The sequence below is a fragment of the Hibiscus syriacus genome, unplaced genomic scaffold (assembly GCF_006381635.1).
Source record: "Hibiscus syriacus cultivar Baekdansim isolate YM2019G1 unplaced genomic scaffold, ASM638163v2 tig00110478_pilon, whole genome shotgun sequence".
NCBI lineage: Eukaryota > Viridiplantae > Streptophyta > Magnoliopsida > Malvales > Malvaceae > Hibiscus > Hibiscus syriacus.
The window spans coordinates 1,354,848-1,373,370 of record NW_024062755.1 but is presented as its reverse complement, the minus strand read 5'-3'; the positions used below and the strand labels follow the sequence as shown (position 1 = coordinate 1,373,370).

Below are 18,523 nucleotides of genomic sequence, written 5' to 3'. Positions count from 1 at the left end.
AATTGACCTAAAATGTCAAGATTAAAACCACCAAAGGTTGCACAGCGGATAAACCTGTCAAACTATTGAATATTGAAACACAATGGAAAAGAACCGAATAAAAACAATAAAGGAGAGAACACACCAAATTTATGAGGTTCGACGAGAATATCGTCTACTCCTCGGGCACCACACCGGATGATAACTTCACTATATCGCCAATATTACAACAAATGGAATTCTTTAGAATTCCCAAAGTGGGAGAATGAAGAATAAAAGAGGAAGAGAGAACTTGTTTTTTTGGGATGATTTCTAATGAAAATACTTAGGCCTATTTATAGTTGAGTTTTAAGAACAATATGTTCAAAGTTTGGCCACCTACCAAAGAATTTTCCAATGTGTACAAGTTAGCCACCAAATATGAAATTCACATGTTCAAAGTTTAGTCACCAACCAAGATGAAATTTCCAATAAGTTGGCCACCAACCAAGATGAAATTTTCAACTTGTCAACTTAATTTCTAGACAAATCTAATAAATCTCCACATTGGCTTGAAATTACTAAGCCTACTCAACTTCTTCAACTCCCCAAATTTGTAATGCCTCTAATTGTGCTCACAAGCGCCACACACCCGAAGGTGTTCATACTTTCAGGATGTTAATCAAGTTCAAACAATGATTGATCTTGATTACTGTTACCACCTTGGTCATCATATCTGCAGGATTTTCTGATGTCGCAATTTTCTGAAGTAGAATCTTTCCTTCTTCAAAGATCTCCCGCACAAAGTGATACCTCACGTCGATATGCTTAGTCCTTGAATGGTAGACTTGATTTTTCGCTAAGTGAATAGCGCTCTGACTGTCACAATAGAGACTAATGTGACTTTGAACAACTCCCAAGTCTTCCATCAACCTGTTGAGCCAAATTACTTCCTTTACAGCCTCTGAAACTGGCATGTATTCTGCCTCTGTAGTAGACAAGGCCACCGTAGATTGCAATGTAGACTTCAAACTTACTGGGGCTTTAGCAAGAGTAAACAAATACCCAGTAGTTGATCGACGCTTATCCAAATCACCAGCATAATCGGAATCAACATATCCAACCACACACTGACCAAGTGCTTCATCCTGTTCAAAAACTAAACCAACATCCACGGTTTGTTGGAGATACCGTAGAATCCATTTCACAGCTTGCCAATGTCCTTCTTCAGGATCATGCATGTACCTGCTCACAACTCCAACTGCTTGTGAAATGTCAGGACGCATACACACCATTATATACATTAAGCTCCCAACTGCATTAGCATATGGAACTTTTGCCATATACACTCGTTCTTCGTTAGTTTTAGGAGATAATTGAGAACTAAGTTTTAAATGAGAAGCCAATGGGATACTTACATGTTTGGTATTTTCATTCATGCCAAAACATTGTAATACCTTTCTCATATACTACTTCTGTGTTAAACAAAGCTTCCCTCTCTGTCTATCTCTGTTTATCTCCATTCCAAGAATCTTCTTGGCCTCACCTAGATCTTTCATCTCAAACTCTTGATTCAACTGAGCCTTTAATTTGTCTATCTCCTTTTGACTCTTCGAAGCGATCAACATATCGTCAACGTACAATAGAAGATAAATGAAAGATCCATCTTTGAGCTTTTGCAAATACACATAATGATCATATTTGCTTCTAGTATATTTTTGCCTCCTCATAAAGCTATCAAATCGCTTGTACCACTACCTCGGAGATTTCTTCAATCCATATAGCGATTTGTTCAGCTTAGAAACCCATTTCTCACAACCACCATCTTTGTATCCTTCTGGCTGAGTCATATAGATCTCATCTTCTAAATCACCATGCAAGAAAGCCGTCTTTACATCAAGTTGAGCTAGCTCCAAATTCAACTGTGCTACCAAGGCCAACAATATTCTAATGGAGGAATGCTTCACAACAGGGGGAAATACTTCATTGTAGTCGATTCTCTCCTTTTGAGCGTAGCCTTTAGCTACCAACCGTGCCTTGTAGCGATCATCTTTCTTGCTATGAGATCCATCTTTCTTTACAAATACCCACTTGCATCCAATGGCTCTTTTACCTTTCGGTAATTGTGCTAGTTTCCAAGTGTTGTTCTTTTGGAGAGATTGCATTTCTTCATCCATGACACTTTTCCACTTATCATTTTCCAAGCTTTGTATTGCTTCTTGGTAAGTGATAGAGATATCATCATCAACAACTGGAAGAGCATAGGCCACCATATCAACAAATCGAGCAGGTCTACGAATTTCTCTCATTGGCCTTGTAACTGCAAGTGGTTCTGGTGTCTCCAATGGTTCTTGGGTTTGAACCTCTTCATCTTCTGATTCTTCTATTGGAGTTGAAGAATCAGCTGCATCAACTTCTGGGATCATCGTCTGCTGAAACTCCACCTGTTTTGGAGTATGATCCACCTGCTGCGGAGTACTACTTGTCTGGACAGCTTCACTTGTTACCTTCTTTACTAAGGCAGATTCATCAAAGGTAACTTCTCTGCTACAAATTATCTTCTTGGCGTCTAAACACCAAAGGCGGAATCCCTTCACTCCATGGGTGATTCCTATAAAGAGAGCCTTCTTTGCTCTCGGATCAAGCTTGGATTCCTTCACATGATAATAAGCAGTGGATCCAAATACATGTAAGGAATCATAATCAGTAGCAGGTTTTCCAGACCATACCTCCAATGGTGTTTTTCCTCCTATCGCTGATGACGGCAGATGATTGATGAGATTGCCAGCATATGTCACAGCCTAGTCCAAAATGCCTTGGCTAACCAAGCATTAGACAACATACATCAAACTTTCTCCAATAGTGTTCGATTCATATGCTCTGCCACCCCATTTTGTTGTGGTGTATGTCTAATAGTGAAGTGTCGAACAATACCATACTTATGGCAAACGTCAAAGAATAGGTCACTTTTATATTCCCCTTCATTGTCCGTCCTAAGACGTTTGATCTTTCTACCAGTCTGGTTTTCGATCATATTTTTCCATTTCAGGAAAATTTGAAGCACTTCATCTTTAGACTTCATCGGATACACCCAAACTCTTCTGGAAAAGTCATCTACAAAAGTTACAAAATAATGGTTTCCTCCCAAAGACGATGTCTTTGAAGGACCTCATACATCTGAGTGAATATAATCTACAATACCTCTTGTATTATGTATAGTGGTGCCAAACTTCACTCTCTTCTGCTTTCCCAGAACACAATGCTCGCAAAAGTTCAATTTGCAAGCCTTTGCACCTTTCAACAATCCTTTCTTTGCTAGAATTTGCAAGGATTTCTCTCCAGCATGTCCCAACCGCATATGCCACAACTGGGTTGCATCCAAATCATCACCTCCGGAGACTGCTGCAACTGCTCCAATAATTGTACTACCTTGGTAGTAATACAAATTATTTTTCCTGATGCCCTTCATCACCACAAGTGCGCCATATGTGACTTTTAAAACTCCATCTCTCATAGTGACTACTGAGCCTTTTGATTCCAAGGCTCCCAACGATATGAGATTTTTCTTCAAACTGGGCACGTATCGGACATCCGTCAGAACTCTGGTTGATCCATCTTGATTCTTCAATCGAATTGAACCTATCCCAACAGTTTTACAGGCATTGTCATTGCCCATAAACAACTCCTGCATTTAGTTCCACTAAATCGGAGAACCACTCCCGATTGGGGGACATATGATAGGTGCAACCCGAATCTAATATCCACTCATCGGAATGGAATGTTGTTGATGAAGCAACCAATGATATGTCAGAGTCATGTGCATCATGGTCTACAACACATACATCTGGAGCAACTTTTCCTTTCTTTTTCAGCTTCGGACAATCTTTCTTCCAATGACATTTCTTATGACAAAAGGCACATTCATCTTTTTCCAGTCTGGACTTCGACTTTGATCTCCTTCTCCACTTTGGCTTTTGACTTTTCGAGCCACCTCTTGCCACCATGGCCTCCACTGCTTTGTACTTGCTCTCCTTCTCGGTTTTCTTCCTGAGTTCATAACTATACAAAGCAACAGTTACATCTTTAAGGGTAACATTATCCTTACCATGAAGTAATGTTGTCTCAAGGTGCTCAAATTCATCTGGAAGAGATGACAACAACATCAAATCCAAATCTTCATCTTTGAAGGTTTCATCCATGCCCAATAAGTCTTCCACTAGCTCATTGAACGCAATGATGTGTTCATTCATACTGGTGCCTGGTTGATAATCAAATCTGAACAACCTTTTCTTCATGTGGAGACGATTCTGAGAGCTTTTCTTTAGGAATTTTTCCTCCAAAGCTTTCCACATCTTACTTGCAGAAGTCTCATTCTTGTAGCCATACTTCTGCTCCCTGGAAAGACAAGATTGAATCGTGCTGCACGCCAAACAATTGATTGTTCCCCATTCTTTCTCCTCCATATATTCGGTCTTTTCTTTCTCAATGGCGATGTCTAGACCTTGTTGGAATAAAGCGTCTAACACCTCGCCTTGCCACATGCCAAAATGACCGGATCCATCGAACAACTCCACCGAGAAATTTGCATTTGACATCACCCTCCTCACCGGTCCAGATGAAGAGTTTGATGTCTCAACTGATCCATATTTTGCCATTTTAATTCTAACGAACAATATTCAATATCACGAACTGTATCTTTTCAGCAACGGAACCATCAGGATAACCTCAACCGAAGCTCCTATACCAATTGTTGGGGAAAACGGGTTATTTCTCACACGAACGTAGTTTTAAAATTTGACCTAAAATGTCAAGATTAAAACCACCAAAGGTTGCACAGCAGATAAACCTGTCAAACTATTGAATATTGAAACACAATGGAAAAAGAACCGAATAAAAACAATAAAGGAGAGAACACACTAAATTTATGAGGTTCGACGAGAATATTGTCTACTCCTCGGGCACCACACCAGATGATAACTTCACTATATCGCCAATATTACAACAAATGAAATTCTTTAGAATTCCCAAAGTGGGAGAATGAAGAATACAAGAGGAAGAGAGAACTTGTTTTTTTGGGATGATTTCTAATGGAAATACTTAGGCCTATTTATAGTTGAGTTTTAAGAACAATATGTTCAAAGTTTGGCCACCTACCAAAGAATTTTTCAATGTGTACAAGTTAGCCACCAAATATGAAATTAACATGTTCAAAGTTTTGCCACCAACCAAGATGAAATTTCCAATAAGTTGGCCACCAACCAAGATGAAATTTCCAACTCGTCAACTTAATTTCTAGACAAATCTAACAGTAGCTAGGACCATCAAGTACCAGACGACAACCTCGACAATATTTATCGCCTTTCAACTCCTCGGTTACCTCATACATTTGGTGTTTGTGGATGATAGGTCGAAACTGCATTTAAAAAGAAACAAGTATGTCAAAGAATGAACAAATTCATTTCTTGAGAATTTTATATAGTTTGTGGATTGTTTAGGGGGTAGAAGGCAGTAAGCATTGGGTTGCTATGTTTTCTGTTTTGGTTATGGAGCTCTCATGTGTTATGTTTTGCAATGATATTTCATTTTGAATGAGCCAAAAAAGAAAAGAATTTTGAATTTAAAATTAGTTAATATGTAAATAGTTGCAAACCAGAGCGTGGATGCCATTACTCCCTTCATTCTGCTCCATTTCCTTCTCATACAAAGCTTCCTCGTTTCCATGGAGGATGTAATTTGATCCTATTCATCAAACAATATTAACCATGAGAGTTCAATCAAAGACAAGAGCTTCACAAATTTAATTCGTACTTTTATTTTTTATATAAAAAAATCATTTGAAAATAGCAAAGACATTAACAATCCGATAATAAAAGTTTCCCCTTTGATTGTAAAAATTAAACTGAACGGTGAAAAGAATGATTACCTCATCAACATCAGGGAGTAGACATTGAATATGAGCCACAAATGTGCAACTTTGACAGTAATACACAGGATGCTTCGGATCCCTTTCGTTCTCACAAACATCGCAACAAAATTCATCAGAATCATCTTCTTTGACCGATTTGGTTAGGATAAGTGGATGCTTATGATACTTTGATGTAGCTTCGGATGGTACAACACATTTTAGATGGAAACTAATATCGCATTGCACACAACGACAAATACTATCATCACCACCGCAATGCTTGCCGCAGGTACGGCAATCCAACTTAGAAGTACCTCTGAAGTAAGCGAGACGGTGAGGGTGGCAGGCAAGTTTTAGGGTGGGCAAGAGTTTAGCACATTCAAGATGAAGGTGGAAGATACACTTCTCCCAAATATACCGAAGCTTAGAATAATAAATACTTCTTTTACAAGCAAAGCAATCCCCTGCAACCGCTAAGGTAGAACTTAAGCGAAGAGTGTGGCCAGGAATATGAAAATGATGAGCAAGTGTCCTTGGTATCTTATCACTGCATCCGGAATGAAGATAGAACCTGCATTTTGTACAACCATAGCACACTACCGATAGATGCTTTTCACACCAGAAACAATCCAAGTCTTGTTCGTGTATCTTCCTATATTTGAAGAAGCTCAGCTTGTGAGCATGGCTGTAATGCTGGATTGTCTTTCTCTTCCCATCTTTAAACCTCAGCGGCTCTTCATCTTTAGGAAGCTCAGTACCACTGGCCGAAGAAGCACAGGCGAGATCAAGTCTGAAATCGCAGGAAACACAGCTGTATCCGTAGTCAGCAGCAGATATATACAAACATTTATCACAGATGAAACCCCAAGGTCTCCATCCGAGTTGAAGTCGGTGTTGGCGGTGGAGGGGGTGCGTAATCTCACGAGACAGATTACGATCAGGCTTTTTAACCTTCTCAATATATCTATAGGAAGAGTGATCACATTTGCTGGGAAGTCTGGAATCCATATCAAAGGACAAAGAAGATGGAAAATGTAGGAATTGATGTGAAAACAAAGAGTGTGATGAAAGATAGAACAATATGAAGGCAATTGTGTTATGTGAGGGAAAACACATGTTGGCACCTAAAGTATAGTTTAGAACAATTCATTTCTTCAGCGATGGGAACACGCGAAGTGTATATGCACAAGTTGCGTAATGGCAACAACTTCCCATTCCAAATTTGAAGAATAATTAATTTCTTCAGTAAAGTATATATGCTTCAGCAGCTGTGTAAAAGCAAAAAAATTTAAACAGATTGTGATTCCTGAGACAATTATTACGTATAATATTCAAATCCATTCAAGAATCTTTTACTGTTATGAAAATATTATATGAAAAAAAAATCACACCAACAACAAATTTTCCAAAACCCTAAGATAATTGTTAGGGATTTAATCAATTTTCCAAAACCTTTGGAGGTATAAAATACTTCAAAACTCTTACAATCAACACAAATCTACGGCGTTTCTTATAAAATAACTAAAATAGTACATCAAAAATAATTATTTTATACATTTTTCACAACAATCCATTATGTTTTTTCTTAATGCATTTAACCCTTAAAACATATATATATACATAAACTTTAAACACAACTGATTCTTTTTCTTTTTACAAAAGTAAAAACCATTCAAGGATCTTTTACTGTTATGAAAATATAATATGAAAAAAATCACACCAACAACAATAATTTCTAAACAAAAACATTAAATTTTTATTCATATTCTAGAAATTCAAGATTATAAAGGTAACTAATCATAATTTATTTTAAGATTTGATATTAACAACTCTACAAGTTATTAATCTATCAATTAATAAAAACTTAATATCGCATAAAATCTCAATTATCACAATCAAGACTAAAATCCTAATTTTCTAAAGACAAATCAATAAAAATCGGAAAAAAAGAATAGTTATCAAATTAGAAAGAGACATTTATTGTATATATTTATTATGGGTATTACTGACGAGTGTTTAATATTACATATATTTATTATTATTTATTTCTTATTTTTTGATTGGATATTACTGATTTATTTTTATTATTGGCTTATTTTGGATATGAGTTTTATTGGATTAATTAACCCAAAAAGTAGTAGATTTCGACAGTACAATCAGTATTTTTAGAAGATGAGCGAATTATCTTGAATATTTAATTAGAATTTACTTGGCATATTATTATAGATGAAGCATAATTTAACCAGAAGTACAAGACTTAAATATTTATTTTTATCTTCCTATATTTGAATACGCTTAACTGGCAAGTGTGGCTGTAATGCTGGATTGTCTTTTGCTTCCCATCTTTAAACCTCAGCGGATCTTCATCTTTAGGAAGCTCACCACTGGCCGAAGAAGCACAGGCGAAATCAAGTCGGAAATAGCAGGAAACACATCTGTATCTGTAGCCAGCAGATATGTACAAACATTTATCACAAATGAAATCCAAATGACTCCATACTAGAAAAAGTCGGTGCTGCAGGTGGAGGGGGTGAGTAATGTCTTGAGACAGATCACGACACATTTTAACCGCGCATGATTTGTGCAGGCAACTGTTGCAGCCTTGACATGCAAAGGCACCATTGGAGACGTAGATCTTCCCTCCAGTCTTCACAACATTTCCCTTCAACCTTCTCAAGATATCCATAGGAAGAGTGACCGCATTTGCTGCAAGGTTGGAAATCCATCTCAAATTAGATAGAAAATGTAGAAATTTATGTAAAACCAAAGAGTGTGATAGAACAATGGGGAATGGCAATGAATTTAATTCTGTTATGTAAGGGAAAAAGACATTCTTTAGAATAATTCATTTCTTAGTAAAGCATATATGCATAAGTAGTGTAAACCAAAATTTCAAGAATAATTCATTTCATCGGTGATAGGAACATGTTAAGTATATATGCCTAGGGAGGGGCATAGCTAGAAAATTTAATTTGAAGTGTCAAATTTAAAAATTATCCAATACTTTTTCAAAAAGTTAGAATCAATTTCTTTTGGCTTAATATAAAAAGGTGTCCAGGTTATATCTCTTTTTTTCATTTAGGTACCTATTTTTTTTTGTCAATTTAGGTGTCTAACGTTTCCAATATTATCATTTAAAGTGCCTCGACCTAACAAACGTTAAAAAATTCTACCGACCACTCAGAATGTGACACGTGGTGTCTTTATAAATTTTTAAAAATTTATTTAAAAAACTTAAAATTATTATTATTTTTCAAAAAATTCTAAAATCTCAAAAAAGTCCCAAAATCTTTAATCCCAAAGCATCCACATCACCAGCCGGCCACCCACCGCAGCTACCGCACCCACTAGTCGCCTCCTACCCATCCATCGACCGTTGTCAATCGTGACTTCAAACCCCCCCAAAGTTTCTAAATCCCTAAATTCCAACACCCGTCCATCCTAATCGGTGGATGGGTGGTCGACAGGCTGGTGGCTGGCGGGTGAGTCGATGATCACCGAAAATGGTGATAGTCGGAGTCAGAGTTGAAAGTCTGTCAGAGTAGACAGGCAAATTTTCTTCAGAGTTAGAATGGAGTTCGAGGAAAAGGTGAAGTAAACACCATAAGCCAACAGGTTTCTACAACAAAAGTTTTGTAAGAGTTTATTGAGAAGAATTGTACCTCCAATAGATGTTCACTTGAAGACCTTTTACTTTCCATCAATATTGCGCCAGAACACTCCCATTCAAACAATAGACGACTTGCAAACCGGGCATGGTGTTTTCCTCCTCAGCCATGGATCGATACACTGCCACATCGAGGGAATGAAGAGCAAAATAATGTTAAGCTCCAGTGATAAGCAACTTGAAAGCGATGTGAGAAAACAGAAAAACAAAGTGGCATTGTGGAGAGAAAGAAGGCATTACATCCTTGTGAAATTTATTTAGACAGGGAAGATGGCGGATGGTTTCTCCAATAGCAGGAGTTTCAAGACATAAGGCACAAGCTTCATAATTATCAGTCTGCATTAATTAAAAAAGTAGTAGCAATTAAATCCGATTAGTGAAACGTAAGCATCACTGTATTTGCATGCATAAGGATGAGGAAGCAAAATTAAAAGACCACATATATACATATATGGTGTTTTCTTATGTATATACCTGAACTTTGGACAGTGGCAAACTGTTAATCTGATTAACTGATGCACCACCATGCTGATGATTGTTACCATCAAGGGCCAACAGCATTTCATAATCGTTTCTGCAATATAATGAAAAGTAGATAAGATATAGCAGTATCGGGTCAAATTTGTAAACAGTAAGAACATAGGAGGTTTCGAATAGAACATAATCAACATAGAAATGTGATCAAACATAGCTGATTGAAATGAGCATGGTCTTACTCATTAAAATCACGTTGAACTTGGAAGATGCGACTAGCCATTCCCATGTCATCAGCATCTCCAACTGCAGCCTCCATGGCTTTCAATATATCAAGTCTCTGTATCAGAAATCCATAAATTAGAACTGTTGAAAATAAAGCAATACAGGATACACCAAAGGGAAAAGGGTAAAGGGAAGGGGGAAGTATATTACCATATCCAAATCCATGTCTAAAGGGAATTGAAAATTCCTCCTAGACGGTGCTGCTCGAAGTTTATTCAAAACTCGATTCCTCAACCTTGAAACTCTGGCAGAAGTGGGGAAATGAGTCTGCACTCCTCTCCTATTCAAAGAATTCTGAATATTCAGCAATGAATGCTGAATACGAGACTGCCTTGTTGAGCCTTGCTGCATAAGAGGCAAAGAATAGTATTACAGCGAGGAACTTATATATAAATAAAAAAATAGAAGTATGAACTTCATATGGTCGAAGAAAAAATGAATATACTCTAAAGTACATAAAACAAGGATGAAACTAAGTAAGACGTCTATTTTATACTAGGAGAAAGAGAAACCTAGTCAAGATACTAGATAGGATAAATACAGATATAGATCCTACAAGAAAATGTCTTTCCACCCAACTCAAACAGTAAAAATGATATCCCTTCTTTTCAGCTCGCAGAGATGACATCAATATCTCTTATGAGATCAGAAAATAAGTTTACATATTTAATATGGAGAGTAAGCGAGTGAGTGTGTCTGCATGTGTGTGTGTGTGTGAGAGAGAGAGAGTCAATTGATAAAAAAAAAGGAAATTGATAGAGAGGAATGAAAACAAGAGCATCCAGTTGTAGAAAACAGACTGTGTAGAAAACAGACTGTAGAAAACAGACAAGTCTGTTATTTTTATTCTTGTGTACATTCAGTAGAACATATTACATATTTATATACAAATTATGCCTCTAAACTAGGAACTCTAAGAAAGGAAACTAATCCTAGGAGATGTAATCCCTTGAAATAAGGGATTAAAAAACAGAAAATAATTACAGAATCTCTTAACTTAAGGGATTGACAACTCATTTCTATAATTCCTATACTCCCCCTCAAACTGGTGTATATATGTTGTATATACCCAATTTGAATGACATCTCATCAAAAGTCACTCGTGGAAAGGCTTTGGTGAAGATATCTGCCAGCTGTTTCTTCGTCGGAATGTACTGCAGTTTTGCAACTCCATTGTTGACCTTCTCGTAAATAAAATGTCTGTCTATCTCAATGTGTTTCGTTCTATCATGCTGCACTGGGTTTTTTGCTATACTCGTAGTTGATTGACTGTCACTAAAAATCTCAAAATTCTTCTTGTCATCTAAGTCCAGTTCTGTGGGCAGTCTTTTAATCTACATTCCTTCACATATTCCGAGAGACATTGCTCTAAACTCTGACTCAACACTACTTCGAGAGACAACAGCTTGTTTCTTACTTCTCCAAGTCACCAAATTACTCCAAACGTAGGTACAATAGCCACTAACTAACCTTCTATCAGTTAATTCACCTCCCCAGCTTGCATCCGTATAAACCTTCACTATTTTGTCTTGATTTTTTCTAAATATAAGTCCAGCTCCTGGGGTAAATTTCAAGAACCTTAAAATTCTATTAACAGCTTCCAAATGTTCTTCTCGATGATCACTCATATGTTGGTTGACAATGCTCACTGAGTATGCAATATCAGGCTTGGTCAGTGAAAGGTAGATTAACTTCCCAACTAACCTGTGGTAGGTTTCCTTGTTTACTGGATTTCCAGTCCTTTCCTTGCAAAATTTCAAGCCTGGTTCCATTGGAGTTTCAACTGGTTTGCAGTCGAGCATCCCAATTTTTGCAAGAAGATCCAAAACATACTTACGTTGGTTTATGACCAGCCCTTCCTCGGACCTTGCAACTTCCATACCCAGGAAATACCTCATACTCCCTAAATCCTTGGTTTCAAACTCCTTTGCAAGATTCATCTTTAGCTTTTCTATTTCTTTTATATCACTGCCAGTTATAATCATATTATCTACATAGACAATTAGGAGGGTTATCTTACCACTCGGTATAATTTTTCTGAATAATGTGTGATCCGCTTGGCTTTGTTTGAAACCATTCTATGTCATAGCCTTAGCAAATCGATCAAACCAAGCCCTGGGAGACTGTTTTAAGCCATATAAGAATTTATTGAGCTTGCACACAGTTTTCTTAGTGACCTTTCCTTCTAATCCGGGGGAACCTCCATGTATACCTCTTCTTCAAGGTTCCCATTCAGAAAAACATTCTTTATGTCCAACTGATGCAATTTCCAGTCCATGTTAACAGCTACTGATAACAATATTCTGATGGTATTCAATTTTGCAACCGGTGCAAAAGTCTCCTGGTAGTCGATGCCATAGGACTGAGAAAAACCTTTAACAACCAGCCTTGCCTTGTATCTTTCCACACTCCCATCCGAATGATATTTGACTGTGAATATCCACCTGCATCCAACAGCTCTCTTCCCTTTTGGCAAATCTGTCAAACTCCATGTCTTATTCTTTTGCAACGCTTTTATCTCTTCTTCCACAGCCTTTTTCCACTCAGGAGATTGAAATGCTTCTATCACATTTCTTGGGATTTTCACAGTGTTAATGCTGGCAGTGAAGGCCCTGAAATTAGACTGTAATTTCCCATATGCAATATACTTATTTATGGGATGAACAATGCATTTTCTTACCCCCTTCCTAATAGCAATAGGAAAGTCATCAAGATCAACAGTAGTAGCCTCTTGGTAACCATCATTACATTCTGTTTCAGCTGCAACAGGATCGAATCTGGTTCTTGGCAAATGCTAGGCTGACTGATTTCTTCAGCAACATCTTTCCTTCTTCTTGAGTAAACACTGAGTTGTTTCGGTTGGGGAGTTATGGTTTCAGGGTCATTGTTAGGTGCATTTTTGGTAGTGGTGGAAGGTGTTTTGCACGGACTAGATTGCTGAGATAAGGAGGAAGGTAATTCATCAGAGTTATTTAGGTTATTCCCATCACCCTCCCTAGAAACTGGGACAGTGCTAGCCGGCTTTGGAGAGACAGTAATAGGTAAGGAAAGGATAGGCTGTAAAGAAATATCGGTTTGAACAGGTTGAAATTCCTTGTAACTAATAGACTGTAAAGAAATATCGGTTTGAGCAGGCTGAAATTCCTTGTAACTCTCCCCCTGAATTTCTGTTCCTGAAAAATAAGGTTGGTTTTCAAAAAATGTAACATCAAAGGAGACATAGGTCTTTTTTGTGGAAGGTGAGTAACACTTGTAACCCTTCTGACTCGAAGAATAGTCTAAGAACACACACTTTATGGACCTATGATCTAATTTCCCTCTGTTGTGGATATGAACAAAAGTTGTACACCCAAACACCCGAGGAGAAAGACTTGAGTTTAAATGTTCAAAATGGGGATACAGCTGAAACATAACCTTAGTAGGAATTTTGAAATCTAAGGTCTTACTTGGCATTCTATTGATGAGGTAAGTGGCTGTAAGAAGAGCTTCCCCCAAAGATACTTAGGAGCATTAGCAACAAACATAAGAGACCTAGTAACCTCTAGAAGATGTCTATTTTTCCTTTCTGTTACCCCGTTTTGTTGAGGTTTGTTGACACAAGAAGTAAGGTGAACAATGCATTTTTCCTTAAAGAAATACCCAAGGGTTTTATTCAAATACTCACTCCCATTGTCACTCCTTAGAATTTTGATTTTTGTGTTAAATTACTTTTTGATAAAAACTTTTAAAGAGAGACTCAACCTCAGATTTTTCTCTCATTAAGAAAACCCATGTTGTCCTAGAGTAATCATCTATAAAAGGCAAAAACCACTTATACCCAGAAATACTTTTGACAGGAGAAGGGCCCCAAATGTCATTATGGATGATGGAAAAAGGTGGTGTTGGTTCAAATTTGGCTGGAATATATGGTTTTCTGGTGTGTTTGGCCATTTGACAAATTCACAGAAAAACAAAGATGGATCTTATTAATGAAGTTCGGTAACATTTTGGAAAGATAAAAAAATTAGGATGACCTAATCTAGAGTGTCAATATAATTTTATTGGTATTGAGATCAGAAGATAAAATTGGTTTCCTAAGAGCATCTGGATAAGGCATGATGAGCTGCTTTACCTCTAAGGTGTACAATCCTTTGCCCAGCTTAGCACTGCCATCACCCTCTTCGAGCCCTGTGCCTAAAATGCAACCACCAGTACTAAACACAACATTACAACCAAATCTTTAATTAATTTGCTGATTGACAACAGATTGCATGCATTCTAGGAACATAGAGGACATTATGAAGTAGTAGATTTTTGTTTAATGTAACAGAACCACTCCCTTTGACTGTAGTGAGAGCCATCTGCTATTTTGATAGAAGCTGGTAAGTTGCTTTCATTTATTCCTTCAAGAGATCAATATTTCCTGTCATATGATCTGATGCACCCGAGTCTATTATCCATTGTACGAGAAAACATATGGATTATTCCATCAGTAGTATAAGTCACATTTGTAGGCTTGGCTGTCATACTGCTCAAAATCTGCTGCAATTCCTCTATCTGTTTCTTGCTAAAAAACTGCTTGAGGAATCATCTTGAGCAATATGAGGCTCCTTTTGACCTGGACCGTGTGGGCTGCCAATCGGCTGGTTTCCGTGCACTTCTGGGAAGTGATTTCGGATGCTGAGGAATCCGGATTAGCCATGAAAAAAAAATAGAGTTGAATAGGAATTGATTTAAAGAGAAGCGGAAATCGGATGATCACTCTAACCATGATACCATGTAGAAAACAGACTGTAGAAAACACAACTCTGTTATTTTTATTCTTGTGTACATTCAGTAGAACATATTACATATTTATATACAATTATGCCTCTAACTAGGAAACTTAAGAAGGAAACTAATCTAGGAGATGTAATCCTTGAATAAGGGATTAAAAAACAGAAAATAATTACAAAATCTCTTAACTTAAGGGATTGACAACTCATTTCTATAATTCCTACACCAGTTAGCAATGCTCAAGGAACATTAACTTCCAAATATATGAACCAGGAAACAACCACTTAGGAACGACCAAATCATTGTCAAACACAAGATAGATGTGCTGCTACTAGGAAGATGAAAAAAAGATTTAACTTCATGCAAATATATATATATTCAAAGATGCCAACAAGCACTCGAGTCTAAACATGCAAACAATTATTTATCCACATTTCAAGACTAAATTATTTATTTGAGGATAACCCATGATCATTTTGTGCATAACCCTGATCTTTGCCATGCCAGGATCTAGGGGCAACATTACTAGACCCAAGTCTATTCTACTTTTGACAGCCAGGCTTATGCCTATTGTATGTCTGTTTGAACCAGTTTATACACAAACTAACAGCTATATTAAACCTTCACCAGAACGGACTACAAGATGCACAGTCAATATCACACCAACTGTAGGCTCTCTGGTTACCATCAACTCAAAAGAAGAAACGAATTCAAGCTTACTACATGACCTAGTCATGAGAGTCCGAAAAGATGTTGGAAGGAGTTCATCTCCTGCTGAAGTTCCCATGCATGTTTCATCAATCTGTTAAAAGGTTCATAAATATATAAAGCTAAGGTATGTAAATAACAAATTTTCAATTAAAGAAGGGAGGAAAGCATCAAATCGCATCATAAAAGATTGGGACCTCATGATATAATTGTTCTTGGAGTTCACGAGCTAACATTTCATCTGCTTCTAGTTGTCTTGCCTTAGCCTCTGTTTCCTCATCATTCATAGAGTCCATATGATTTGCATTTATCCCTCTCATTTCGGATTTGTCAAGATCCATAACATCTGGATGTTCCATAATATGAGTTATAGATGACCTTGAACGAGATGATTCTGAAGATGAACCGAGAAACACAATGTCTGGGTCATTAGGAGTAGTGACCCTTGAGCTTTCACCATTATTTATTGAGGTCAATACATGTTTCATTCTCCTTTTAGGCAGAATGTTTGCATGAGAAGGTTCGCTTATTTGGTTGATTCTTGGGATCACAAGAGCTATCTCAGTTGCATCACATGTTTCAGGAGAATCACATGGAATCCTGGTCTTTCCTCCTCTAGCATTATTTCTTTTCACTACTCCATTTTCATTTCATTGACTCACTTGACATCCAACAGTGAAATCTACTTAACTGGAGTTCAGCTGCATGATCTACATCCTTTGAATTGTTTCGGGTGCTTCTCCATCCACCTCTTTCTTCAAAGCATGCATCTCTGTTGGCATCATCAATACCATTAGCTTCTCTTTTATTACTCACAGGAAAACCACACAACAAAGATTCTTTAGACATCAATATAATATGTTCCGAATTAAAAAATAAAATAAAATACTACATAGAGCTTTTTATTGCATGCTATTCCAAAGGTTTGGGCAGAGATTGTACCAGTCTCTTTAGCAAAAGTTTAAGCACAATAAATGAAACCAATACACAATAAGCATCCAAGAGACAATAGGCAAAGAAATCTAGCTAAAGAACAGCAGTTAAAATTTACCTGCCAGATAAATTAATAAAATTGATATCATGCTCCTTAGATGAGAGGATGGCACTCTTTTTTCTTTAACATTATTATTTATTACCTTCAGCAACTATCTCACTAATCATGCAAGGACTGCTGCTACCCACATTCACAGAATTTTGTTCAGGACCAAAGTTGCTTTGTGATTGCTCATTTTGTTTAGACCAGATGGCTATATTCTGGGGGGAAATGCAGCCATTTCGACCAATCTACTTTTCCCAATTGCTCTTGGTGAGGCAACCGAATGATGGGATGCAGACAATTGTTTTTCCATTCCAAGTGGGAATCATTAGAAAGAACCACCCTTTTCCATTACTCACAACTGAACTTATACTTTTAAGTCCAAATCATCTATTTTTTTTCTTTTCCTTGCAGCTAGTTCTGGATGTTGCAGAAAAGCCTGAAGAGTTAAATGCATAAAATCCACCATTTCTCGGTGCCTGACCTTTCTTCCTTCAGCTAAGAAGTTTTCGGATGCACTTTGCAGAGATGCCATTTCAGGTAGGTGGTTGTGCGTCCTGTTCAGTTAAATCTAGGATGGCATGGTCTGGGGAACCCAGATGATTTAGAAGGTAACTCTGAGGAAAGAGCTTTTCCTTTATCCTTGACTTTACCCCATTCACAGAATTTTGTTCAGGACCAAAGTTGCTTTGTGATTGCTCATTTTGTTTAGACCAGATGGCTATATTCTGGGGGGAAATGCAGCCATTTCGACCAATCTTCTTTTCCCAATTGCTCTTGGTGAGGCAACCGATGATGGGATGCAGACAATTGTTTTTCCATTCCAAGTGGGAATCATTAGAAAGAACCACCCTTTTCCATTACTCACAACTGAACTTATACTTTTAAGTCCATCATCTATTTTTTTCTCTTTCCTTGCAGCTAGTTCTGGATGTTGCAGAAAAGCCTGAAGAGTTAATGCATAAAATCCACCATTTCTCGGTGCCTGACCTTTTCTTCCTTCAGCTAAGAAGTTTTCGGATGCACTTTGCAGAGATGCCATTTCAGGTAGGTGGTTGTGCGTCCTGTTCAGTTAAATCTAGGATGGCATGGTGGGGAACCCAGATGATTTAGAAGGTAACTCTGAGGAAAGAGCTTTTCCTTTATCCTTGACTTACTCCTCTAAGGAATTTCGCTTCTCTCCCATGGCTGTTTTCCTAAATAAAGGAGCATGTTCTCGAGCATTCTCTACCAGGGACAAGACAATGGTGTTTTTCAGACATTCGATTTCATAAGTACTGTCGAAAGTTTTCGAGGCTATTGAAAACATTTGCAGAAAGCAGCGTACTCTGCCCCTTAGCCTATCCAAAGATCCTTCACCTGTAGTATTAGAACTCCAACAACCTGCTACTTATAATTTCTTTCTTTGTCAACAAAGTCCCCTCCATTCACTCGCTGTGTAGATGGCCTATCAGGAGTGTCAGGTATGTCCACTACTGAATCGACATCCATGACCTCCATTTTCTGTATTGCACAAAACATACAAGTCAGTCCTTTACATGAAGCTTCAATCAGAAAGATATGAATTGTATCTAGTCCAAAAGCAGTTTAGGAACATTACACTACAAACTAAATGCCACCACTAGAAAGGTCACCTTAATTTCCTATATTACTCCTTTAGACTTCGTTGAAAGGCTAGTTATCCCCAAAGCAACATAAAAAGTGATAGAGGAGACATCAAAATTGCTCTTTATGA

At 37.5% G+C, this 18,523-nt stretch overlaps 2 protein-coding genes across 3 annotated transcripts; both read right to left on the bottom strand.

Annotated features, from left to right (window-relative positions):
* Positions 1–5,252: 5,252 nt before the first annotated feature.
* LOC120128368 lies at positions 5,253–9,564 on the bottom strand. The gene is made up of 6 exons (XM_039146055.1): positions 9,526–9,564; positions 9,296–9,482; positions 8,215–8,569; positions 5,882–6,860; positions 5,609–5,697; positions 5,253–5,371 (listed from the first exon to the last, which is right to left on the bottom strand). Exons 1-6 carry the CDS (start codon positions 9,562–9,564, stop codon positions 5,332–5,334), a joined length of 1,689 nt encoding a protein of 562 aa, XP_039001986.1. The 3' UTR covers positions 5,253–5,331.
* Positions 9,517–17,174, bottom strand: LOC120128322 (E3 ubiquitin-protein ligase SDIR1-like). Of its 2 annotated transcripts, XM_039146021.1 has the most exons (7): positions 15,950–16,509; positions 15,768–15,846; positions 10,440–10,634; positions 10,247–10,344; positions 10,005–10,104; positions 9,771–9,866; positions 9,517–9,652 (listed from the first exon to the last, which is right to left on the bottom strand). In XM_039146021.1, the coding sequence occupies exons 3-7, from the start codon at positions 10,452–10,454 to the stop codon at positions 9,590–9,592; spliced, it is 372 nt and encodes a 123-aa protein (XP_039001952.1). In that variant the 5' UTR covers positions 10,455–10,634; positions 15,768–15,846; positions 15,950–16,509; the 3' UTR covers positions 9,517–9,589. The 2 variants fall into 2 exon arrangements, with proteins under 2 accessions (XP_039001952.1, XP_039001951.1); XM_039146020.1 differs by lacking the exons at positions 9,517–9,652; positions 9,771–9,866; positions 10,005–10,104; positions 10,247–10,344 and adding an exon at positions 16,889–17,174 and having other exon boundaries at positions 10,464–10,634; positions 15,950–16,524.
* Positions 17,175–18,523: the final 1,349 nt, after the last annotated feature.

Excerpts from the sequence above, each read along its gene's own strand:
- LOC120128368 (XM_039146055.1), bottom strand. The coding sequence starts at position 9,564 with ATGGAAAGTAAAAGGTCTTCAAGTGAACATCTATTGGAG. Across the intron at positions 5,698-5,881 it reads TACTCCCTGATGTTGATGAG|GATCAAATTACATCCTCCAT; the intron begins GTAATCATTCTT and ends TTTGATGAATAG. Across the intron at positions 5,372-5,608 it reads GTAATGGCATCCACGCTCTG|TTTCGACCTATCATCCACAA; the intron begins GTTTGCAACTAT and ends TTTTAAATGCAG.
- LOC120128322 (XM_039146020.1), bottom strand. The coding sequence starts at position 16,240 with ATGAAACATGTATTGACCTCAATAAATAATGGTGAAAGCTCAAGGGTC. Across the intron at positions 15,847-15,949 it reads AAGAACAATTATATCATGAG|ATTGATGAAACATGCATGGG; the intron begins GTCCCAATCTTT and ends ACCTTTTAACAG. Across the intron at positions 10,635-15,767 it reads GACTCTCATGACTAGGTCAT|CAAGGCTCAACAAGGCAGTC; the intron begins GTAGTAAGCTTG and ends CCTCTTATGCAG.